General features: G+C 43.4%; 1 protein-coding gene across 1 annotated transcript; it reads left to right on the top strand.

The window, feature by feature from the left end:
- The first annotated feature begins 25107 nt into the window (after positions 1–25107).
- LOC101774057 lies at positions 25108–25970 on the top strand. The gene has a single exon (XM_004965489.4). The coding sequence runs from the start codon at positions 25323–25325 to the stop codon at positions 25866–25868; it is 546 nt and encodes a 181-aa protein (XP_004965546.1). The 5' UTR covers positions 25108–25322; the 3' UTR covers positions 25869–25970.
- Positions 25971–26820: the final 850 nt, after the last annotated feature.

Raw genomic sequence — 26820 nt, 5'->3', positions numbered from 1 at the left:
ATTTATTGACACTTATGTTTTGTTGCTTCTGGTTACGTGAATGTTCAGTGCTATCTTCAGTGTTTCATTTCAAGATTCTTGTTTCATTTTTTTTTCTTGCCACCTGCATGTTATTGATTTCTAATTATAATCTTGTATTGCTTTGTGCGATGACGTTTTCAGGATGGCTTTGTTGTAGCCATTACTTTGTGCTTGCTTATTATTAAGCTTTCTTTCTTTTGGGTTACTGATTCTTTTTTTCGACGCACTAATCTACCTGCTTTATTACTTTGCATGTTTATTTGGATCAGCAATCCAATCTACTGGCTGAGAGGTTCAGTTGCTAAGAATCCAGATCATAAAGTGTAATATGGACAGAATAATACGGGCTGCAGAGTAGGGATGAAGACGATTGGATACGGTTGGGAAAACAACCTAACCACTTTTGGTCTCATATTTTTACCCGAAATCGGAATTAAAATCGGAAAACCGGTCGGAAAAATGATATTGGGTATATCGGATATCGAAAACGAGCAAATCGATCGGAAACGTGTCGATAACAATCGGGAACTGATATTTGATATCGGGAAGATCAATGGAATGAGTCAGAACAATAGTGATGTTTGACTTTCGTCTTGTCATGCACCTATTCATACATGACTGCATGACTTGTTATGTTCAATTGCCATATACCCGTAGAATAATTACATGGAATATTATTTTTTTAGTTGTCACGAAATACTTGGGAATCAAATTTTAGATCAGCAAAAAAATATTAGAAAAGAAAAGAGATATAACAAAGCCCAAACACCTTCATCCGTGCTGCACAGGAAAGCACACGGGCCACAGCCCACAGCTGATGGCAGGGAGCGCATCTGCGCATGCATGGCAGCAGCACGGCAGCAAGCCAGCCAGCGAAGCATTTTGTCCCACCTCGCCAACTGAACCACCACTGACGTGCAGGTGGGCAGCTGCGGTTTGGTCTTGGGCTGCTCAGACGCATGGGCTGGGAATCGCTAGTTTTCTTTTTAAAATACGGGAATTCCCGTCGGGAACTTCCCGGCCCAATACGGGCAACTGAGGAATTTTCATCCCGTCCCGCTTTCATCCCTACAGTGCAGAGGCTGCGCGATCAGCGATGTCAATGCCGCAAGGGACTAAACTAACCTGTCCTGTGAAACGGAAACTGTACTATTAAGACATTTGACGTGCATTCATCTCTAACCTCCATACACTTAACTAGGATGATGGGCGCGCTTCGCCACGCCTGCACTTGCGGAACGCGGCAGTACGCTGTGGAAGCGGCTGTTTCTAACATCGGCATGTTGGCTTGCAGGCTTCAGTAGCGAAGCAAATTGCATTGGCAATGCCGCTTGGTCAGTTGCTCTGATGGAGAGCATTGACATGGCAAGATTGGCTCCAACTGACCATCACAAATGAAGTATCCATCAACCATCACAAATCATTTGGAAAGCAAATCTTAAGACTATATGTGACATGTGAGATTCAACGATTAAGATGTACTCGTTCGTAGGTGAGAAAAACAGTCCTAACGATGCATCTGGCATATATACTTTCTTTTTTGAACTGTACCATAGGAGCCTTTGTTGCAGTTCTATTTAATTTCCTGGTTATTCTTCATTCACTATGAGAATTATCAATCCATAATGAAACGATGAAATTGCAGTTGGTGACGGTTGGATATTTTTGTTATGCTCAGAACACCAACTATAAGATACGTGCATATATGTCTTTAATTTTCCCCCCTACAAACCAAAGAAAATTATCATTGGTACACCTCTGTACTGATGATGAAAACTATCATGGGCTACACAGTGTGGAAATAAAAAAGATGGCTCTGATGATTGGTGACCTACCATAAACAAAGGCACAGGACATATTTTGCGCTGCTAACCTGAACCGTGGGACTCATTTCTTGCAGTGCTCTGTAAACCAAAGAGCTCCATTCGTCAGGATCAAAGGGGGGAAAAAATAGACATGCGGGGTTCAAGTTTAGATAGTTCTGCAACATCGAAGTCACATCATTTTGTGGTGGCCTTGCATTGGGCCATTCCATACTGGATTAGCTAGTTTTGCGACACAACTAATATAATGTAGAAAAGAAGTCTCAAAGCAGGCGGACCAATAGGCGTTGGTGATCGAAAAGCAAACAAATGAAACACGCCCATTTATCTGTGCCTGCATGGTGAAAGAACGGAATTTTGCCTTCTTGTAGTAGCACATTCCTCTTACCAATCTCCCAATGCATCGTAACGTTACAGCAACGGCAAAAGAGACCTGTAAGAGTGTAAGGATTTGAAACAACTATTCCCAAGAAAAAATTCAGTGCCATTCAGCGCATGTAGATAGAATGGTAAATTCTTATCAGCTAGAGTGAATTAAGTCATGAACACAAAAGGCAGAGGTATCCATGTCGTGGGCATGAGAACACAAACTGAGATAATTAGAGTTGTCTTCTTTATCTAAAGCTACTGAGCCAGTGATAGCAGTATGCCTGGACACTGATAGAAGTAAAGGTATCTACAATTCCCTGTTGCTATCCATTCACCTGAAGCAAAATAAGATTTGAACCTTGGAGATTATTGTTGAGTGAAGAAATCCACAACATATGCTGGAAGAAGGTGGAACGGATTTATTCGCTTGGACAGGAATTTCATCAAATACCTAAAGTGCAAGCACTAACAGCACAGAGCAGCAAGCAAAGCTACCTCGGACGTCGCAAGCGTGGCCGGATCGACGGTCGGCAGGCACAGAGCAGGAAGCAGGGAAGTGGACACCTAGCTACCGGCTCATAGGAGGGCCTCCCCTCGCGGCCGCACCGGTGAGCAAGACGACTGGGTGCAGCTGGGGCTGGGTGACGGCTCCCCGCCAGGATTCCCCGCCGGCACCGCCCGCAGCCGCAGCAGTCTATCTTGTTTGCAGAGTGCGACACGAGCATCGGGTGAAATCTTGAATCTGATCGAATCCTGTGAGTCTGTGACGTTCACCATCTATCACTACCTTGCTGCATGCAACAACCATGAGCCAAGTGCACAAATACTGGCCCAAGTAATGTAGACAATCGAAATGGGAGATGTTGTCAGGTATCGTCACGAAATCGCCCAGATATTCTGAACATATTTAGCGTTTTTGTGCAGAATTCTGTGAAGAATCAGCTGCTACGGACTTGTCTCTTCTGCAGTGAAAAAGGACGTGTTCAGTTATTCACCATCTAGTTTTTGGGGTGTCCGGTAGACGGCAGAATGTGTTATCTGAAGCTTTAAGTGTAAAATAGGTGGTAGCTTTGAATCAGTCGCGAGGCTTTAGTTTAGTAACCAAAAAGCATCTAATCCTGAATATATGGCAACTAAGGAAATTTTGGCTAATTTCAGAACGGGACTTTGGAGGGATATATATGCCGCTGATACGAGAGCCAATGATCCCCATAATGAAGAACTCGGCGTTGCGATGCCCACATGAAGTACCTGGAACGATTATACGAGTGGCTGTCCTTGTTGGAAAAAATTGATGTGAAGACCAGAATGTTTGGAACGATAGTGGAGTCGGTAAGGAACAGGGCCCCAATTAGTAAGGAACAGGGCCCCAATTAGACCATTGTTTGTGATTTGGTGATTGAGTGACAATATAGTTATCGAGACTAATAGCTTGTTTAGATTACACCTTAAAGGTTTCTAGATCCCAAGGAAGCAAACCAAAACAAATGTCACGTGAAGAAATGAAGATTTGTGCATCGACTCAATACACTAATTGATTCAGTGATGGCAAGGAGAAGCCACCGAATCAGTCGGTGCCCGTGGCAATAGAAGAAAATATGGACCATCGGATGATCCGATGGATACTAGCCAAGGGCATCGGATCATCCAATGCCTGCAGTATAGCGGCTGAGCAAACTTGACCACCGTATGATCCGACGGGTCATTTTCTAGATGCATCGGATAAATCGCTGAAGCAAAGAAGCGGAAGAAGGAAGCACCGGATGATCCGATGCAATATGTCGGTGTCTGTCAGACAAAACATATTTACTTTGGAATCGTCTAGAGAGGTTTTAGCGCAAAAGTCTTTAGCATCGGATGATCCGATTGGAGCATCGGATGAAGCACTTGATGAATCAGTGTGTCACCGAATCAGTCAATGAAATGCGTCGGTGAGATTTTTGGGGAAGGGGGCCAACGACCAATTGCATCAGCAGGGCACCGGATGATCCGATACCCACCAAAAGTGACCATCCGATCATCCGATGCTCACTGCTTTTACTAGCTGTTGGAGCAACGGCTCTTTGAGGTCCTTGGGCTATTTATACCCCTCTACTCGCCTATTTGGAGTTGTTGGAGTGTCCAGGATTGCATTCAAGACCAAGACTCATCAAGAACACATCTATACCACTAAAAGTGCAAAAGTGATTAATCCAAGGCTTAGCATATGCTTAGACAGTGATTAGTGCTAGGATAGACCTAAAGAGAGTGAGTGCAAGGTGCAGCTACCTTCTAATTAGTTCAAGGAGTGAACCACCATGTAAGCTTGGCGCCGGTGCCTTGGGGCATTGGTGGCTCGCTGGCAAGTCTTTGACCCTCCGGCTTGGTGTGGAGCGGTGATGACAACCGTGCGTGGGGGACGAGGAGATCCCTTCCTTTGTGGGGAAGCTCCGTAGTGGAGACGGCGTCAAGGTGCCCGGAAGAGGGGGAGTGGTGAGCCTTGCCTTAGTGGCAAGCTTCTCATCCGGCTGGGCGAGAGCCTTTGTGACGAGTCCAAGATCTTGACCGGGAGAGACTTGGTGATCGAAAGCATATCCTTGGTGGAGCTCCAATGTGGATTAGGGGTGTCATTTGCCTACCGATACCGCGGGATAAAATCGTCATGCCGCCATTACGTTTCTACAATTCATACTTGCAACTTGAGTGCCTTTATTTACTAGAGTAGTATCTTGATAGGGTTAGCTCTAGGTTGCAGGGCCGGCTAGGGGGGAGGGGGTCAGTGGGGCGGCTGCCCCGGGCCCCCAAATCCCAGGGGCTCCACCCTAGGTCCAGGTGTCAGGTGTCAGGTACTCAATCGCCGGTGACCAGGACTCCTTGGCCTAAAGGCAAACGGGCACAACGATTGCACAGGCTAAAACGCATACGTGATTAGAATATTAGATTTAGATCAGGATCGCACTCGAGTACTCCTCGACCGCCGCAGCGCCGCCTAGGCCCACCGCTGAAAACACGCCAAGCTGTTACGCTGCGCCCACTCCTGCCGCATGCGCGTGCGATCTACTCCAGAGTCGTGACTCGTGCGCGTGCTCTTCCTGTTCCTGTTCGACTGCGCCGGATGAGATTAGGCTGTTCTTGTTCGACACGCCGACACCTAGGTACGCTGCTCGATTGCCAATTCCCCAATTCTCCGTACCATTAATTATTAATTCACTATCACAAGTTATTTAATTTCAACTGATTTATAGCTATTGTGTATTTATAATAATTTTAGCACTATGGGATATCATGTCGTCTAGAAATATGAATCAAGCTGCGAGAAAAGAAAAAGGAAAAGACATGTGGATGAGTTGATAGAATCACATAGAGGAGCTATGGATAAATTTTACGAGAGTTATCAAGGCCTTAAGAGTAATACGGGCGCTTCGACGAACCCAGATAAGTTGGCAATAGAGGCATTGTATTTGTGTATTTGCTAGATAGGTGTACAATTATTCCACTTATGTACTAACTCAACTAATCCCTCACAACACTATGCACGAATGTTCTCCAAGATCATAGTAGGTTATGTCTTCTTGCAACTATTTGGAATCAGTCTGTTCAGGCGCAGAACAGGTGTGCATTGGTACGGTGCACTAGATGCATCAACATATTTTACGTGGGAATGATAATAGTGAGCAGTGAAATATGTGATGTATCCTTGGTTTAAAAAAATTATCTAGACCTCTTTGCATAAACGGTTCAAATGTCTTGATGTATGAAATTATTGTGATATGGGTTAAGTTTTTTGATTATTGAATATGTTTGTGACGACGTCTCTCCGTTTCATGAATATATAAAATTCTTGTTTCCTATTTTTTTAATTTAGACGCGTGCGTGCCACACGTGCACTTGGTGGTAATCCAACTAACGCCCACCATGGAGAGCACCACCCGCAAAATATTTGTATTCTCTCACGACTAAACTAATTACTTTCATCCGACGATGTTAGATGTCCATTCATAAGATTATCAAATATAGCAGCAATGATTGCCGATCTGTTTCTGCAAAGATCAATTCGCATACTCTAATAATTGATCGAATCGAATCGAAAAGAGGGCTCCAAGGCTATCGTATCTTGCAAAGGTACCATGCTACTTGATCTACCTGCCTAGCCAATATCTGTGAGTGGTTGCTTCCTTGTCCCCATGGCAAGTGGGCATAACATCGGGCTTGGAATAATCTTCGACCAGATTTGTGGTGCTAGATGGTTATGCATCAATATTGGCTTTAGCTTCGCATGCGGCTTCGAACTCGATGGACCAAATATATTCCGGCTCAAGTGTAGCGAGTTATTGTAGCCGAAATGATAAGTTACTGCATTTCCGTTTTTTAATTAGCAATTTATTTCAACGCGATTGGTTGGCAAGACCTTCTTTATGAAAATGATAAGTTACTGCATTTCTGTTTTTTCTGTTGTTGCGTTCTGAAAGATTTATTTCCAGAACTTTCACTCTCTTAAGTCTGGAAGAGTAACTGCGCACTTGCTACAGCTATTGAAGAGAGGGACCATGAAGATGTGTTATTTACACATGTTAAAAATAGTATGTACTCAATTCATATTTCTTCTTTGCTTGCCGTTCTGAATTCTGAACATCGATATTGTCTCATATATTTGTCTTCTGGCCATAATTTTCTCGAACTATATCTTAGTAAACAATTATATAATGACAAACATACTAATATCAATTGCTATTGTGACACATTTTAGGCCTCCTTTGGTACAAAAGAAAAATAGAATAATTTCATAAGATTTGAATCCTGTAGGGAAAATTCCTGTAGAGCCCTTTGGAGCAAAGAATCTAACCTCTGCAATCCCTATACAATTTCTTGATTTGTTCCATAGGAATTTTGAAGAATTTCTAACATGAGGTCCAATCTCCGGGAAAAAAATTCCTTTGTGTCTATCTCCCTGCTCCGATTTTTGCATTTTTCCTTTGATCCATTCAAACAGTCATTTCTTCGGTAGTCTTACTATGCTTTCTATTCCGTCGTCGTGCGCTTTCTCTGTTCCTGTATTTCGACAATTCTGCGCTCCAAAAAGCCCATAATACTTTTGAGTCTATGAAAATGGGCCAGTTAAAGTTTTTAAGCTTTCTGCAATAATTCTAAATGATGTCTACTTGACGGCGGATGAAGTATAGAAGGAAGTATTGAACATATTTCACTGAATAGAAATGAACTGATAATTCGGATTTCAATCAATGAATGGCCCGCATCGTCTAGAAACACATTAAAAACTCTCAATCCACATGTGTAACCATTCAATTATCCATGCATCTTTACGTCTCCTCCCTAGTCTTCCACTTCCGATCCATCCAAAAAGGGAAACTTGTCTTCATTTCTGCCATCCAGGGCTCATTGAGTGGCTCAAATCGAGTCTCATGCTTGTTTTTTAGGTAAGTGCTTTTCCCACTCTACAATGTCTGCTTCAGCCTTCAGTCAGCTGCCTTAAACCATGACCCAAAGCTAACTCAGCACTTTAACAGATCCGAAGTTAAGTTAGGTCTCCTCAGATGCCTTGTGCATCTAATACGACTAGGCTGGCACTAACGAGTACTCCCTCCATCCTGAAATACAAGGCATCCAAGGATTTTTAGGACAGATTAAGAAGGTGGGTCCTTAGTTAATGGTAACACAAGGCAAGTTTTCCCGTTAACAAGGGAATATTTGGCAAGTTTTTAGTTGAACTAAAAACTGCTAGGACGTCTTATATTTGGGGATAAATTTTGAACCCTTGAATGCCTTATATTTTAGGACGGAGGAAGTACTAGCCAAGGAGATGATCAGATGCTTCGGATCAAATTGATTGCGACTATTTTATATGCGCTCCGTATTCTTTAACAAGTACAACTTGCTAAGAAAAGATTAAGAGGCTTGTATAATTAACCTAAAGGAATCATCTGGTGTTGCATGAACCTCACATGCCATGTTGATAAATCAAGTCAGTTCCATGTCATTCCATAGTTCAGCTGTTTTGTGCTCTTCTTTTTTGCCACACCTAAGTTGGAACAAATAATGCAAGTGTGATGCTACACATTTCAGACGCTCCAGCAAAAAGATAAGATATCGGAAGCCTAAGTGAGCAAATTAGATAGAAGCTTTAGAACATTTGGAAAGAAAGGTGCTCTGGGTGGGTATTATCATGAGCTAATGACAACGACATGCACCCTTTTGTACTTCAGATATTCGCCAAGAAAGTTCAGAAAAAAACTCACTGGATTTGGTCAGGTACGGTGGCCTTCCGTAGGATTTGTTCTTTGAGACTTGAGAATGGCGTTCAACTAAAGCTTTGAGGGGTCTAGGAAGCAGCTTTGGGTGATCATGACCTTTAATTGCAGGTAAATTTTTGTGCATTAAAAACTACACATAGTCCCTCTAATAATCAAAAATTGGTAACGTGTATTGAACACACAGCCTCCAAAATATATTTTTGATCAATAACTTTTGTTATAATGTATTTGAGGATTTTTACAAAGCTCTATTTATTTATAACATGTGCCAAAATTATACTGCTTTTATTAAACTACATATTGATACTATCTACTCGTATGATTTTTAATATATCCAAGTTCAAGTGTTCAACACATAAAAGATAATTTATAATAAAAGTTTTGAATGGTCAATATATTATAAGTTTCACATTGTCTAAAATTAACCATTCAAAACGTTCAGAGGGCCTTTAACGGATACATACACAAAAAATAATGCTTGTAATAGAAACTAACATGGTTTGTGTACACATATATTGTGCAAAACTCTACGGATGGATATTTAAATCGAAGTTCATTAAGATGCATCTGTCTTTTGGGTTAATATAATTAATGCTACTTGAACTTAACGAAAATATGTCAGTATATATGCTATGAAATTAAATGTTCTAAATGAAATCGCATTTCACGTTTTTCATAGACCTCTCTATTGTCATATCTCATAAAGCATCTTTTGAACAGAAAAATTGGTTCCCAAAACCCTCAATTTCATTGTGCGGGAGTATTGTTGTGTCACCATCTGTGTGACACGAGCTTGGGTATTGTTGCAAAAACAAATGATGGATATAATACAACCAAACTTGCTACTATATGCCATATGCATGCATGTGCATCAATGCATATTCCTTAGAAGACACAGCACTAAATTGTTAATTTCACTTACACTCTATCAACGTCGATGTTTCGTGGACCAGTTTGAAATCCACTCTACTCTGTTATACTTGACAAGTCTACTGTGGCCTGCATTATTGACCTAACATATCCTAAAAGGGAGCTGTCAACTTAGCGAGGCCGACGTGTGAGTTGGGAATTGAGAAAGTGTCCATATATTCGTTAGGTACTTGCTTACGTGTATGAAAAGTGAGTGATACCTAACCTACAGCCGAGTTATCAGGTATGTATGCATCAACTTGTAAGCAGCTCGATATCGTGAGTATGTGTCCATCATACTGTCATTATCTAGAAGAATGCATGATATGCTACAGAAATATTGGAGAACTTGTAAGGGAATTTGATTGGGACCGCCACCTGTGAGGAAGGATCTCTGATACATAGTTGAAATTAATGTACGTCATCTTCTTTTTCATAGTCTGCCTGCATCTAATAACTATGTCTGATCAAGTTGTATGTGGAGAAAGGAGAACAAAAAAGTCAAGATATAATTTAACTTCACAATTTTTGAGTGTTAATATTTTCTGTTGATATTTGCTAAACATTACAGGAAGAATAGGGATGAAGTTTACCTGGATTGCTAAAAGAGGATGATTATCGCTAAAGTGACAGACTGGATGGTGGAGATTTGGAATATCCATAAAATCCAACTCATCTCAGAGGGCTAGCTCTGATCAACTTTTTTTTTATAAGGAGCGATAATATTTTGCATCGGCAACAAGTGTTAAAGCAACTTTGAACATTGCCAAAAGCACTTTACAAGAACTATGTTTTTGTTAGACGAACCAACATATTTCACATGTTCACAGAAATTAATTTGTATAGCTAAAGTTTTAAACAACTGACTTGCTAAACAGTCATCTGGAAACGTCCTTCTTTTTTGCCACGGGAGGTATCATACAAAACTAACCCGCAAATAAAAAAGTAAACGACACTGTCGCTAGCCATGTCAAAGAATCCATCTGCATTGCAAAGTTGGTTTTGCTTTTGGTGGAGATCACAATTCCACACGCGTACATCTTCTGGCCCAACTCCGAGGTCAATTCCGGGTACTATGGCATCTCATGATGAAAGAATCAAAAAGTAGCTAAAATTCTGACTCAATTATTGGCCTCAGTAACAGTACAGGACACCCATGCAATGAAAAGAAAATATGAGTGGAAAGCACCAAAGGCTTGAGCTTGACATGGATGGACGTCCACTAAGGCTAAGGGTGCACGTACGTAACGGCTTCACGCTCAATGATGCCACCACAATCTACACAGAATCTCCACAGATAAGTCGTCCTAAATGGAGATGCCCCCGCTAGCTATCAAGCACTTGTAGCTGTCATGCGCTCCATATGTCTCAATGCTGGCGCATGTGCATATCTCTAACATGCCTAGACTCTATAGAATCAACAGACAATATCAACAAAAGAATCACATGACCACCTGTTGCTTTTTTGCTTCCTCACCTTTTGAGGACACCGGAGACATTTGATCAACAAAAGAGATGTACACATAAGATCATGGATAGATGCATGGCAACTGGGTATAGTAGGGCAGCGCCAATTACTATGACATCGAACTTTTTGAGTGCACACGTATATATTAGTTTCGGCATTGAGTTTTCCGATGGATAAAAGAGAAGGAAAGAACAGTGACATCTCTTTGCAGATAACTCCCAATTCCATGGATTGGGACTTGCCGCGCGCCGCGAGGTGTCGGCAAGTAAAATAATGGGGACGTGGGCGCATATGCATAGCCAGGTCCCAGCTCTCCAACCAATTGTTCGATGTACCACTGCCTCTAAAAAGTGAAGTCAGAGGTGCAGATTTCACCATCGCCACCTTCCCATCCTTAGCTGCACCAGAGCAAAATTCCGGTTTGTGCCAATCAATTTGCCATGACATGTTTCCTCTTGGTTAAGTTGTAATAAAAGTAACATTTGGGGCATCAAGTGCAGGAATTAGATTTGTCCGACTCACAATAGTCATCTTAGTCGGTAATCATGCGAGAGGGAAAAGGCATTGCATCCCAACAAAATAGGATGATAGAGAGAAAAAAAATCATCTAGCGGATATCTTAGCAGGTTGATCTTGGATCCTCTCAACACAACACCTGACTCCATCTTTAACCCCGAGGATAAGTAATTGGCACAATCTTGTACTCTAGCACTTGTTAACATTTACAAAAGTTGAGCCTAGCTATGACTAGACTAGCGGATGCTGGATTTGAATTATCCAAGGTCCAGTATATATGTCAATAAAACATTAACTAAGTTTTAGTGGCAGATCATTTCGGACATGATGAAGTGGTGAATCCGTCATATCTATGAGAATTTATTAGGTTAGAGGCGACCGGCAAAGAAACAAAATGAAGTGGTGAATCCCACGGGTGAAGATACACTTCTCTAAAAAAATATAACATGTTCCCTCCTATTTCTTAGTTTTGTATATATATAGAGGTATCTCTCAATTCCCAGAGGAAATTGTGCTTATTGATCACCACGGGGGTGTTTACACCTTACAACAATAATGTAATATGTTGCTACCTCGTATGCACACCATAAATATGATATTGTAAATTTTCACTTGAAGTGTAAGGTTTATCAATCCGTGAATCGGCAGCGAACTAATCTAAGGGTTTTGGCCTAATATTGCACAAAAGACTCATCACTCATTACCTTATAGCGATGGACACCTTTCTCACATCACCTTTAAAGCATTTTCACGAAGCGTTGGTTGTGCTCTAGTCATGTCCCGCACAAATTAAATATATCTTGTTGTTAGTCGATTGAGAATTTGTTTTTCCGTAAATCATTCCTGTCCGCCGTTCAAACAAAAATCAACGGATCGGATCTACCCTATATCTGTCCTCATTATCTTCTTCCTCCTATGCACTAGGCGCCACTTCGCTCCCGTCACAAACTCCTTCTTCCTCTCCCGAGCTCCCCTTCATTGCCCGCCTCCCTTCCGGCCACAAGCCGCCACCAACACTGACTTGCTAGCAACGACACGTCGACACCCCACCACCTCCGTCTCCTTCATCATTTCTTTCACAAGCTCCCATGTCTCCCTTCCGGCTTTGGGGGCCTTCGTTGCCTCCGCTGCTGCCCACCAACCGCCGTCGACACTAACCTCTTCAAGCTCGACTCCCCTACCACCTTCGCTCTACTACCGTCTCTTCCGCCTCCACGCCGGTGAGCCACCCAGACCTCCCTCTATAGCTGGGCACAAGCAAGATTCCAAAACCCCAAACTCTAACCCAAATTCTCATCCCCATTCAATTTGTAGTATAAATTTGGGTGATTGATGGATAAGCAAGATCTCAATTGATTGACAAGGAGTAAATCAGAATAAAATAAGCCATGGCCATGAAAAAATGGATCCTGGTGGTATAATATTACAAGGAGATATAGTTTTAGATGACAGAGGAAAATTTAAAGACTTACAATTGCCAAAGTTGTTGAAAGAGCAATATTCAAAGTCACGTCTTACAGAAAATGATGGGACGGAGTACATAACTACTGTACCTTGTTGGCTCCCTTAACTGCCTTTTCACAAAAGAATCATAGTTTATGATTGAAAAGAAAAAATGGATAGGGCACAGCCAATGGTACTCCTTAGAGTTTAGCAGAAAATTAAAGAAAGACCAAAAGACCAAACGTTCTGATGAGTATTATATTGCACACGCCGAACAGACGGATGCAAAAATTAAGAATAATTTAAACTGTATCCCCTTGATCTGCATGCTGGAACATTATTGGAAGCCATCCCCTCCAAGTAAAACACCATCGCAGAATAATTTGATAAGCAAGCCCATATGCTGCACAATACGTACTCGTGCCGGATCTTGCCTTCCTCGTGCAGTCATGTTCGTTGTCATGCCTAGTGTTGGGATCTGAGATCCTGAACGGATAACAGAGAAAAGGGAAAAATCATCCAAGTGAACAAGTGAGCCAAATAAATAAGTGGCTAAAAGTCCTCTCCTCCAAGCCCTAGGGTTCTATTTATAGGTGGGGTCGAATATTGCAAATAGGTCCCTAGACTTTACAAAGAGATCCTTGGATGTTACAACTGAGTCCCTAACCCTCACAAACAAGCCCTTAGACCCCATTTCAGGCCTCTTTTACGCACAAGGGGTCCCTATCCTTAGACCTCCTAAGGCGCACCCCCAACAATAGCCCCTCAACTATTCAGTCTTGGCCAGCACAATAAGATCTAATAGTTGCTCCTGTTAAAAGAGGCTGACAACTCAAACTCCGGTTGCGAGGAATGCCCTTTGCAACCAACCCGTGCGCGCCTCGCTAAAAATTCCATCCCAAAAGCCTAATGGGAAAAAAGGGCATGGAGAAAAGAGCACGCACACTCTTGGGTTTACATGTACCAACTCCAGACACTACACCTCCAAGTGCCTGGAACGATGACCTTCGATCTGCATGCGGCTTTACTCCTAAGCCTCGATCAATGGGCCTCGCTTCAAGAGCTGATGTAGTCATAGGCGAAGGTAGCTCCAACATCTTCAAGCCTTCTCTCACGAGCACCATGCAACTAGGATGGATTGGTCCTCTAGTACACCACCCAGCCCTTCTTGGCTAGTGTTCGTGAGAGAAGCTCCACATGTGGTGGAAGTAGTCGATGTAGTAGATATAATAGCGGTTGCCAAGGTTGAATCGTACGTGTAGTCGATGATGACGTTGAAGTTGACGGCGAGCCCCTCGAGGCAACGTAGTGATGGCGATGCCGAAGGTGACGGCAATGCCAAGGATGAGCCCCTCGAGCCGATGTAGCGAAGGAAAAGTAGAGGTGATGCTGAGGTGGAGCCCCTCGAGCCAATGTAGAAGATGATGCCGAGGTTGAACCCTTTGATCGTCCTGATCCTTTCGGAAAACCCAGACCTTTGAAATAGATTAATATAGACGGGATACCAATAAGGTCATGACCTTCGTCATTGACCTTTTTGGAAAACCAAGTATCATAGCCCTGTATTTTGTAGGTAACATGGCCTCCATAGAGGGGTTAGCGCACGAATTCTCACTATATTGAATTAACTTAGTTGCAACATAGCAAATAATACTAAAAGAAATGACAAAATTCACATATGGTTAAGTAATAAGCGCTCTAAAGGATACACGCCCTGCAAACATAAATGTTAGTGATTGAAGTGAAGCAATATATAGTGCACACGCATTCTCTAACAGTGGGACGGCTGATCATATTTGCATGTATGGTGGCAAATTAACTTAGCATATTTGTTGCATTCCGGTATCTCTAGATACCTTCGATCAAGGGAAAAAGATTGACCCATCTGTGCTTAGCAATTGCTGGCATGCATAGAATAGGATCATAACCATCGAAGGTGGTAAGCTGAAACTGTATTGTCTCTAGAATAGGATCATAACCATCTATGTTTAACATAATTGCCTATGTACTTATTTTGGCCGCTTTGGTGGGCAGTTAGCCTCGGGAGAGTTGGTCTCAGCAGAGCATGCATGCCGAGATAATATATGCATGTGTGGTTTTTGTTTGACGCATGCACACGTCTCGGAGAGTTGCAAGGGTTCCGGTATGCGGAGGTTCTAGTTGCGAGGGTTAAGGTGATGGACGGAGCGCTGCCTAGTTGCTTGAGCATGCAGCCATGCACTCGCAGGTAACGAGCTGTGCTTTAGCTTTGCTACTTGTAAGCCTAGCAGCTTCGGTGCCATTTTGTGGTGTTCGGCAGCTTCAATGCTTCGCTCTGTCTTGGCATGCATGCAGAGGTGACGGTAGCAGGGTTGCCACGAGGGTTAAGCTAGCTACGGAGGTTGGCTTGCCGCAGGTCGGTGCTAAGTGTGAAGGTTCTTGCTGTTAGGGTAGAGCAGCTTGCTGCAGAGTTCGGTGCTTGTCTTGAGATCCCTACGGAGGTGATGCAGAGCCAGTCCTCGGAGGTGCCGGAGTTGTCCGCAGCTTCGATCCGGCAGCTTTGCATTGCTGTTGTGCGTAGGTGACGAGCGGCAAACATCGCCGGGCAGCTAAGATGTTTGCAGCCATATGCTTAGCAGGTTCGTGTTGCAAGCGGATGCAACGACATGCATGCAAGCGATGCTACATAGGACAAAAGTAGATGCATGCAGGGGTAACACATGCATATCCATGCACACGGGCTTATGATAGTTTCGAGCCTTGGACAACGGACAGCTAGTTGTATCTCATCTTAGTGTAGCAACTAGCGAATAAACAAGATGATTAAAAATGATATAATTATTTCCAGCAACAAACAAATCGAGGGTGACAGAATTGTAGTAATGCATGTTAAGAAGTGGTTCATGACTTTTGTGGTGATGATGGTGGCCGGCACTTTTTTGAACTGCATATATGGCTTGAGAAACCAGCTTGGAGCTCCCATTATTCTTAAATGAGAGAACATGAGACGAAGGTTATGATGAGCTTCATGCCTTGAATTAACTGGGATAATGGACCCTCAATGGTTGACATGGTTGGATTTGACTTGGTATTTCACTTCCAAATGATTGATGGCACGAGCTTAAGTATGACCGGAGCTGGTGATTGGCCGTGCGTAGGTGACACATAGATGACATGAAGCTTCAGTTGGAGCTGGGCAAGCGGTGTGCCAAGCGCAGCTTGACTTGCGAGGGTTCTATAGCTTGATTTACGGAGGTTTGGAGCATGGCTCGACTTGCGAGGGTTCTGAACGCAGGTTGACTTGTGCATAGGCAAACATATGAGATTGCGAGGTTTAGCGAGTGTTTGGATACCTCCTGGTAAACTTTAGCATTTGTCACATCGGATGTTTGGATACTAATTAGAAGTATTAAACATAGTCTAGTTACAAAACTAATTGCGCAGGTGGAGTCTAATTCATGAGACGAATCTATTAAGCCTAATTAGTCCATGATTTGACAATGTGGTGCTACAGTAACTATTTGCTAATGATGGATTAATTAGCTTTAATAGATTCGTCTCGCGAATTAGACTCCATCTGTACAGTTAGTTTTGTAATTAGTTCATATTTAGTGCTTCTAATTAGCATCCGAACATCCGATATGACCCTACTAAAGTTTAGCCCTCGTATCCAAACACCCCCTTAATAGTCAAGGATGGCAGCTTGAGTTGCGAGGGTTCCATGGCTTAGCGCGCGGAGGTTCCGAATACAGCTTAACTCCCGAGGGTTCCATAGCTTCGATTTGGCAGATTGCAGCGCGGCCGTTCGAAGGTGACGAGCAACGACGGTCGTCATCTGGCAGCTGAGGTGCCTACATTCTTGCTTAGTAGCTTCGATTGAAAAAACCAAGTTAATTAACGAGGTTGTACATGCATGGAAAATGCACGGATGTACCTTCGATACTTCCATACAAGTCCTTTCAAGACACAAAAGGCCACATTTTGTAATCAACTTGCCACCCTAATGGCTCGCAGCAAAACTCAGGCATCATCACACCATATGCAAGTTCATATCTGCGACAGTACCAAAATTGAGCCCTCGAGCGTCAAGCCTTGTGGAATCTGAAGTTCCGGAGGTGAAGGCGGAGCCCCTTAGCTCACAAAGTCGTGAGTTCGACTTTGCATGTGTTTGTGATGCTGCGGAGTTTCGAGGTTCGAAACCTTCAGATGCGGTCTTGTTCAAAGTCTCGAGGCATAGTGAGGATTTCATACGTAAGTATGCTAAAAGGAAATTGACAAAAACTTGCTCCGAGTTTTGTGGACTTAGAAAATTTATACGAAAAGTAAGGTTGAAATCGCAACTCTTGGTTGTTTCGACCGTGAAACTTTAAACCCTGCGAGGTTAGAGGGAAAACAAGTGTACATTGAAATGTAAAGTTGATGCCGCCACTTGTTGTTGCCTCCAGCTCTGAATGCTTGAACGAAAAGTAAAACTAATGCCGCAACTTGTTGTTAATTTTAGCTCAGAGCTTGCACAGAAATGCAAGGCTTTACTTGCGCAGAAATGCAATGGTCGACTGTTCGCATCCACTATTGGGATAAGCAAAGCAAATCTCTGCTTGCACAGAAATGCAAGGTTTTACTTGCGCAGAAATGCAAGGTTCGAGGGTTTGCATCCACTGTTGGGATAAGCAAACCTCTGCTTGCACAGAAATGCAAGTCTCGATTGCACATAAACGCAATGTAGTGGCCTTTTGAGGCTTAGTAATTAAAAATGCTTAAAAGGTAGAGACGATGCTACAACTTTTTGTTGCTTTTGGCTTTGAATGTTTGAGAAAAATAATATTGTAGAAAAGGTAAACTTGTGGGTCGTCACCCAACTTCTCTTTTACGAAATTGAACCTCTTAGCCTCTTGGGCTTTTCTGATTCATGCACGAAAGTAATGCGTCCATGCAATACGATAATTTGATGCATGCTTTGATGCATATGAATGAAATGCTTGCAAATGCAAAGATCTATCTCATAGTTAGTCATGTCATCAACCCTCCAAAAGAAAGTAGTTTTGATTGAAACGTAAGCACGCAATAGAATAGTGCCCTGAATCGCCTTAATCAACCTCCAAAGGTTGTGACTTGGTTCTTTGAAAACCATTATAGTGGAAGGCCAATGACTGATGAATACCAATAAAGATAATTCCAATAGTTGATGAGAGCCAAAGGTCCGTAAGATATATCACTTGATGAAAACCAACGCATCATTAAAACTAATATATCATGTCCCAATTCTTGACTTGGTTACGAGTTGAAAATCAATGTACCTGAAAATAAAAAGTGCGAGGGTCTAATATACAAGGATTAGCTTAAGCAGGTGGAGAGATACTTACAACAGTGAGAACCTGCATATTAGAGTGAAAAAAATTTCAATACATAAGATGTAACTTTTTTTTAGATGCCCTGATCGAAGGTCAACCTGCCTCATCCAACTGCAATATAGTAACAACGCAAATAAATAGATAAGTCGACGAAAGCTTGTTTTGCTCAAGCTTTTGTGGACTTACTTTTTGAGCATCATGCTCTAGTCGATATCGCAACTTTTAGTTGCTTCGACTATCAATTTGAACTTAGTCTCATGGGCGATAAAACATTGCATTGAAAATGAGCCATAATCGAATATGTTAACGACATGTTGGTAAAGGTCAAGTAGTTGGATATACAAGCAGTAATAATCACATGATTACCGAAGTTAGCTTATATTGGTAAAGGGATACTTTCACTGGTGAAGTCCTGCAAGTTAGTGAGAAAATTTTCTAAGAAAAAGAAATGAATTTCTAAGTGTAGCCCTCTAGGGCTCTAAACCAAGTATGCAGAGCACGTTCCGTAGCTAAGCCTAGGGAATAAATAAAACGGCCCAGCTGCTCTAAAGCTCAACCTCCGAAGCAATAGGTCCCACGGTCCAAACACATTTTTGCGAATTTGGACTTATTAGATTGAAAACCGAGGTATAGAAAACAAGTTGATAACCAAATTAAAGGTAGAAAAACTAGCTTTGATCATTTTTTATTCGCTCGGAGGTAGAAAACCAGCGATAACCCTCATGCTAAAAAGCCTCGCTTTCTCTGTGAATCATGACCTTTGTAATACCTTGTCTGCGAACCATGACCTTTTATGGGTATCACTAGATATTAGAAAACCAATAATCCAATGCCCTTCTCAAAAACCGTCCCTTTCCTTGGATCTCTAGAGATAGAAGCCTTGAAAAACTAAGTATGATAGGTGTTCATATTTGTATTTAGGATGGCCTCCGTAGAGGGGATAGAAAATTAATCATTATATTAAGTTATCTCTGTTGGAAATGTCAGCTAAAGAAAATGATGACAGCATGCATGTGAACATGGTAAAGACTATAGCAAGTAAATAAAAATACTTTTAAAGGATACACCCTGCAAACATAGAGGTTAGTGAGAAAGGTCAATGTAGATGATTTTTATAAGACAATTGTGTGAGAGCATGTCAAGCTATGAAGCGCTATTATGAGCGGATTTTTGCATGTAACAAGAATAAATGAAAACGGGTCCAAGGATGGCCTTCGCTTGGTGCCATGGTATGGCTTGCCTATCATTAAGGTGTGTCGGTTGCCACAGAAAAAATAGCTACTCTCCGGCTAAGTCAAAAGGCATAGCTGTGGTTGAAATCCTAATGCAGCGCTGAGCAAACAGCTTCTGGGTTTGAACCCGAGAAAATGCAGCTTTACGAAATTCAGCTGTAAGGGACCTTCGATAACTGACGTTCTATCATTTGTGCTGTAAAAGCAAAAATATAACTGCAGCTTGCAGGTTAGCGCGAAAGCAGAATTTTTGCAGACTTAAAGTGCTGTTGGAATACTTATCTAGGCCAGAACAGGCAACTTCGATCTGAAAAGTTGACATACGTTTTATCAAAGTCATCATTGTGAGTTCGTGAGCAGAATCCAGCCTCGCAGCTTTTGTGCTGATTGCACGCTGCTTGTACAAAGGTGATGCAGCTCTTGCATAAACAACCCAGCAGCCGCAGCTTAGCTCGATCGTAGCCAGTAGAGGCATCGGGCAGCTTCGGGAGAGTTTGCCGGGTTGTCCTAGCTCGGAGGTTCGTCGTTCGCCACCAAGGTTCGAGCTTGCCGTGGAGGTCGTTCTTGCTGCGAGGGTTCTAGGCTTCTAGCAGCCTCGAGGGTTGAGCTCTTGCCGCGGAGGGTGGGTAGAGCTTGCCACGGAGATTGGTGCTAGCTGCGAGGGTAGAGCTTGCTGCGAAGGAGCTCGTTGCTGCAAGGGTTCTTGCACACTCTCTAGGAACTCCGAATCTGAAGATGATATTTTGCCAAAAGAATTTCTGTATAAGGTTATATTTGTTAGTTGCTTAGCTTCGATCCATTTGGTAAAAAAAATCGACTGCTACTACTGCGAACTTGCAGTTGCCTTGAGCAGTTGGTAGTGATCCTACTAAATCTATTCCCCACCTTTCTAAGGGCCAAGACGATGGTATGAGTTGTATGGGCAATGAGGGTGCTTTTTGTTGGTTTGCTGTCTTTTGGCAAGCCTAGCAGGTTCTTACCAAGCCTCGGGTATCGAGAATTGCGGTTGGCCAGAGGAAACCCTGACTCACGATTTTGCCTACTAGAACTCTGGTTCTGATATGAGAACCGCATAACCCACTGTGGATTTCTGCTGGTTCTGATATAAGAACCGCATAACCCACTGTGGATTTCTGCTAATAGTTCTTTGCCAATTTCCGAGGTTATGCAGCGTAGCTAAGAAGTTGATACCCCTGGAGAGACGATGCACAAGTGCGTAACCCTCGCTGCTTATCCAGCAGCTGGACTGCGGGAGGTTGACGATTGGAGATGATGAGTTGGAGCATGCACCCTCGGGGATATCTAGTGTACCCTGTTTTTCAGCAACCTCAGGTTTAAAGATATGAGCAACCTCAGTTTCAGCAACCTCGGGGATGGTGGTTCTCGTGCACGCGGGGGTAACGCTGTAGCTTTGCTGAGTAGTTGGCCTGGTAGGTTTGGAGGATATGAGCCTTGTGTCTTGTTGCGAAGGTAGTAACGAGCTGAGGGTAACCAACATTAATTATCATGCCAAAGTCTCTTTAAATCAGAAAAAATTAAGCAATATAATCTTTATCAAATGCACTTCCTATTTGTAAATTGTAAAAGTGAACTGAAAAGAAACGAAGGTATCATGGTGAAAATAATTTAACTATACATAAAAACTAGATGACCTTCGCTTGGTGTTTTGGCATGCAATTGATGCCAGTGGTGCTGGTGCAATAGCGTTGCACGTCCATCTCGCGGAAATCAGCATTAGCCGGGTGGCGTGCGCAGCTTGGTTTGCGGAGGCTCCGAGTGTGGCTTTGACTTGCGAGGTTGCTTCGGGATTCCCGAGTACAACTTGTCTTTGCGAGGGTTCCTTAGCTTGGTCCTCGGAGGTTCTGAGCAGTTGTCTTGTGAGGGTTCCTTTTGGTGCGCGGAGGTTCTGGCTGCAAGGGTTCCTTAGCTTGGTGTGCGGAGGTTCTAGCTGCAAGGGTTCGGCGCTTGTTGTGAAGCTCGGCGCTTGCCGGCTGGGTTGTTTCTGCGAGGGTTCTCGCCATAAGGGTTCTTGCTGCGAGGGTCGACTCTTGCTGGGAGGTTCCTTTCACTTGTTGCTGATGGTCTATCAAAGCTGCGAGGTTCCTTCGCTTGTTGCTGATGGTCCTACGCTTACTGTGCCGCCGAGGGTGATGAGCATTCATGTGCCGATGTAAGCGATATTAGTTGTGTTCCCTGGGCAACAGCTTCGCTTGGCGCCGGCGCCATGGATGCGGTAGCCGGCAGCTGCGGGGTGACGAGCCTGTTCTGTCCTTAGCTTGAGTACGAGTCATGAAAGAAAAAGGATGATTAGGAATCATGTGTACGAAAATAGCCTAGTAGAGGTAGCTGAACACCCTCGTTGATAGACTAAAAGATGCAAGCTTTCAAGAATTGTCTTTGTACCATCTTATGCAGCCTCGCGGAGTAAACCTTTGCTTAGCGAAAATTTTTGCCCAGCTAAATGACGTCACCAGGAAGTCCTACGCAGACTACATCCCTAACTGAATGCACCGTGCACAAGCCACTTAAATATACAGTGTGATTAGAAATACTATTTTTTTCGGAAATGCTAGGCGGGCGTCCGAACGCCAGACGCTCCGCGCAGGCCCACCTGTCTGATGAAATATTCTCGTTCACGTATTTTGTTTTCCACCGACTGGCACATCCTTATCCTCTACTCCTTCTGCTCATTATCCTCTGCGCTCCTCACTGCCGCTGCAGCCTTCCTTCTCAATCTCCCGCGGTATGGGCCCCTTTATCCCGTTGTAGTGCAGGTACAGCCCCTGGAACCGCTGGAGCCCGACGACCACAAGCGGGAGGCTGCCAGAGAGCCCGCAACCCTGCAGCGAGACAGTCGTGATGCGGCCGCGCGGGGTCGCAGGTGACACTGACGAAGGAGCTGTCGGAGCCCAGCGACCGTAGGCGGGAGGCTGCCGGAGAGCCTGCGACCCTGCAACGAGATGGCCGTGATGCGGATGGCCGGGTCGCAGGTGACACCAACGAAGGAGCCGCCGCAGGAGTTGTCGGAGGGGTTCCAGGAGCCGAGGACCCGACCGGCTAGGTCGAGTGCCTGCCTAAGCGCCGCGAGCACGCGAGCGTCCTCTTCGTTGCGCGCGAGGCGGTGAGGACATAGAGGAGCAGGAGGGGGATGGTGAAGCGGAAGAGCGAGGCCGCCATTTTGTGACGTTGCAATATGATTTTGTGATGTTTCAACAATGACTTTTGTGATGTTTCACCTGTGATCTGCGATGTTGCATCTGCGATTTGATTGGGATGAGATGTTTCATGCATCGATAGTTTGATATTGAATGGTTTGTTTTTCATGATGTTTTGGTATGTTACTTTGGATGTTGCACAACATTTTTTATGATGTTGCAATAGTTAGTTTCGGATGTTGCATTTTTTCCGATGCGAGATTGAATGTCGCACGCAACATGATACAGATGTTGCAGTGGGATTTTTCCATTATCAACGAATCACTAAGAAGTTTTTTACACGTTCTTTGATGTTGCAAATGTTGATTTTCGATGTTATAAATGCTGATTTTCTATGTTGCAAACACTAGTTTTTGATGTTGCAACGGACTACCGGAGCGTCCGATGGGAAGACGTCCAGGCGCTAGCACATCCAGTTTTTTTTTTGGAAAGCCTGATGAAAGGAACGAAGGTTACGTGATCAAAGTAATTTAGGTCCCGTTTGGATACTCTCTGCTAAAGTTTAGCACCTGTCACATCAGATGTTTGGATGCTAATTAGAAATATTAAACATAGGCTAATTACAAAACTAATTGCACAGATAGAGTCTAATTCGCGAGACGAATCTATTAAGCTTAATTAGTTCATGATTTGATAATATGGTGCTACAATAACCATTTGCTAACGATGGATTAATTAGGCTTAATAGATTCGTCTCGCAAATTAGCACAGGATTCTGCAACTAGTTTTATAATTAGCTCATATTTAGTCCTCCTAATTAGCATTCGAACATCCGATGTGGCACTGCTAAAGTTTAGCACCTAGTATCAAACACCCCCTTAACCGAAGATAAGAAACATGACCTTCGATTGGATTGGCCGGTGTGTTGACAAAAACATTAAACATTTTTGCTCTCAAGATTCAGATGCACACGTGCATAAAAAGAAGATCGAAGGTGTATGGTGGCCAGACCCAAGTAACCTCTGTGGTCATTTGACCCTCGATTGGTCATCCAAGTCTCTGAGCAATCAAACTTTAACTTTTTTTTTACGTGGTCATCGTGAATTTTTCTTTCGTGCGAAACCCACGGTGAGCGCCACTGTTGGGATCCGAGATCCCGAACGGATAATAGAGAGAGGAAGGAAGAAAATCATCCAAGTGAACAAGTGAGCCAAATGAACAAGTGGCTAAAGTTCTCTCTTCCGAGCCCTAGGGCTCTATTTATATGAAGGAGGAGGTGGCTGTTTATATTAATCTATTGGTGGGGTCAAATATTATAGATAGGTTCCTGAACTTTACAAAGGGATCCCTAGATATTACAATTAAGTTCCTAACCCTCACCATCAAGCTCTTGGACTCCATTTTAAGTCTCTTTATAAAAGGAGTCTCTAGCCTTAGACTTTCTACCTAATACCTAGACGCATATATCAACAGGAGGCCCAAGACGCACCCCCAACACCTAGCTAGACGCACGACGCACATATCAACGGGCGATCGCCATCAGCCACGAGGTCCACACATGATCGATCAAGTTGCTTTCTCGTGGCGCCTAAACCATCGAATAAACCAATGCAACCACCGGCCCTTCTTATCCCGTCTCTTTGCTTGTCTGGAAAGTGCGTGTCCTACGACGGAACCCCTTGGCATCTGTCAAATTACCTATAGGTGTGGCTGGCGTGTTGCCATCGCATAGCAAAATAGCATATGTACGCTGCTACAGGCAGGCAGCGTAGTGTTGTCTGAAATACGCATTCTTTTTTTCTACGGAATGCAATACGCTTTTTTTTTTTGCGAAGTGCAACATGGACTAGCTAGAGATGTATAATGTCACCTTCAGAATGTTGTTCTTTTTTTTTTTTTTTGAAACGTGAAAGTTGTGTGCTAATCCGCATATAGCATCGATCATTATCGTAGTTTAATTTGAGAAATAGACTAACCTTACTACCTTATAGAGAAAATATCCTATGGAGAAGTATGTATACGGTGAAAACAGATACTTGGACTCTGGTGGGGTAGTTCTCTCATCTTTCTTAGACTTTGGCTCCATCCAACTTTAGTCAAATGGGGAGAAAAAAAAAAGTGGAAATGAAGGATGAGGTAATTTACACCTTCAATTTGGGTCAATCAGTTTAATCCAAGGAATGAGATTGAGATTGTGCGCATCTACACCGATATTGCTCTTGAGCATCTTTTTTCCTCAAGTAGCATACTCTAACGCACCTGATACCTTCATGTATGATGAGTTGATGATTACACCTATTCAGAAAAAAGAAAAATACATGCATCCCCTTTTGTTCTTTATATAACTTCATGTACCTTTTTCTATCAAATGCTATGATTCTATTAACTTCATTTACTTTTGCGAAATCTTCATTTACTTTTGAAAAAAATACGAAACGTCCTCGTTTTCGTAATTCCCTTCTTATACGCGGGAAAGGAACCCAAGAAAAGCGACGGTCGGATCGGAGCGGTGCATTGCTGTCAAGTCAGATCCACATGGGGAGCAAGTGTGCATCACACCATACTGCACGCCACGCTACTCCCCTCTCCCTCAAGTCTCTCAGCCATTGCCGCGTCCACTGCGTGCTCCTTGATCCTCCTCCTACCACCAAGCAACCACCCGGTCCACTCCTATATATACCCCCCCACCTCCTTGCCGCCATTATCCGCACCACCACCACCACCACCACCATCATCAAGAACTTTGATTCGTCAGCTGCTTGATCACAAATTAAAACCCAATTCCTTGCACGTCTCGTACATAGATAGATGGATCACCATAGCGCGATGCAGGGCGGTGGCGGCGCCGGCGCCGGAGCTGCCGCGCAGGAGTGGTTCTACGCCGGCGGCGGCCAGCATCAGCCGGAGCAGGCCGTCGTCGTCGACGGGGCGTTCCTCATGGAGCTGCTGGAGGACGCGCCTCTGGCGGACCAGGCGGCGCCGGAGGACGTGGACCGGCTGAGCCGCGTCATCCGGTCCCTGGAGGCCGAGATCGGCGGCGGCGGGCCGCCGCCCTCGGCGCCGGCAGACGGCCGAAGCACGGCGGAACACGTGCAGGCGGGCGACGTCGATAGCGAGGGCCTGGAGGAGTACATGCTGTCGGACCTTGATAGCATCCCGGCGCCCTGTGTAGCCGAGGCGCCGTTCGAGTACTGGGCGGAGGTGCCGCCGGCGGCGGGGCATGATATGGGCGGCTGGTATGTCGACGGCGACGGCGTCGGCGTCATGGTGGGGTACGAGTTCAGAGAGCCGTGCCATTACGGCTACAGTGAGAGCCCACACGTTGAGCATGTGTACAGCCCCTTATGGGAATGAAATATGAATGATCAAATCCGCGAGAAATGGTACAACGTACTATATGAGTTCAAGAAGGCAAATCGATCTATATCCAAAATTTTCAGCACTTTATTTTATTCATTATGAAGTCTTAATCACAAGCTATTTGACTACAACTAATTTTGCATTTGCATTTTTTGGAAAAAAGACTACTTATCCTTAATTTTTTATTTTTAATCTTGCAAGATTGAATAGTACTCCCTCCATCCCAAATTATAAGTCGCTTTGACTTTTTTGATACATTCACTTTGCTATGTATATAGATATAACAGTATGTCTAGATGCATAGCAAAGTGGATGTACCAAAAAAATCAAAGCGACTTATAATTTGGGATGGAGGGAGTACTTTCTTTAAAATTTAATACTGAAGTATGCAATTTTATAAATGACTTTCTGATGGAATTTTAGGACTTCATGTGAGTTTTCTGCTTACGATCTAGTTGTTACTTTGTCGGGTCACAAATAAGTGAGCTTCAGATTGTTTGTAATCAAGGGTTCTATAATTTGCTTACAAAAAAAACACTTCTTATGTTAGGACATTGAAAATAATGCGAGCATATTGTCTCAATAAGTAGTTTCATAAGAATCTATTATTTAAAAATATATTACAACAAGAAGTGCTAGTCAAAATTGTATTTTTAAGACCATATTCATGTCCAAAACGTCACTTATTTGTAGTTAGGAGCTATAAAATTCCATCTCCTGGAAATTTGTTGAAGAGATCTTCCCGTTTGATATTTCCCCAACAACTTATACAAATAGAGAGACATTGACTCCATGGTTGATGGTTCATTGCAGAACTATCCAATACAATATTTGTGAGAACTCATCAAATAAATTGTGTCAAATTTGGTATTTAATTTGTGGTGTAAAATTTGATAAACACCCCAGGAAGTTGTTGTGAAATCTTTCCTAGCTTATTTGTGGTAAC

This window comes from Setaria italica, chromosome IV, assembly GCF_000263155.2.
Source record: "Setaria italica strain Yugu1 chromosome IV, Setaria_italica_v2.0, whole genome shotgun sequence".
Classification (NCBI taxonomy): Eukaryota; Viridiplantae; Streptophyta; class Magnoliopsida; order Poales; family Poaceae; genus Setaria; species Setaria italica.
The sequence above is the reverse complement of the archived record's forward strand: the minus strand, read 5'-3'. Positions and strand labels throughout refer to the sequence as shown.

Excerpts from the sequence above, each read along its gene's own strand:
- LOC101774057 (XM_004965489.4), top strand. The coding sequence starts at position 25,323 with ATGGATCACCATAGCGCGATGCAGGGCGGTGGCGGCGCCGGCGCCGGA.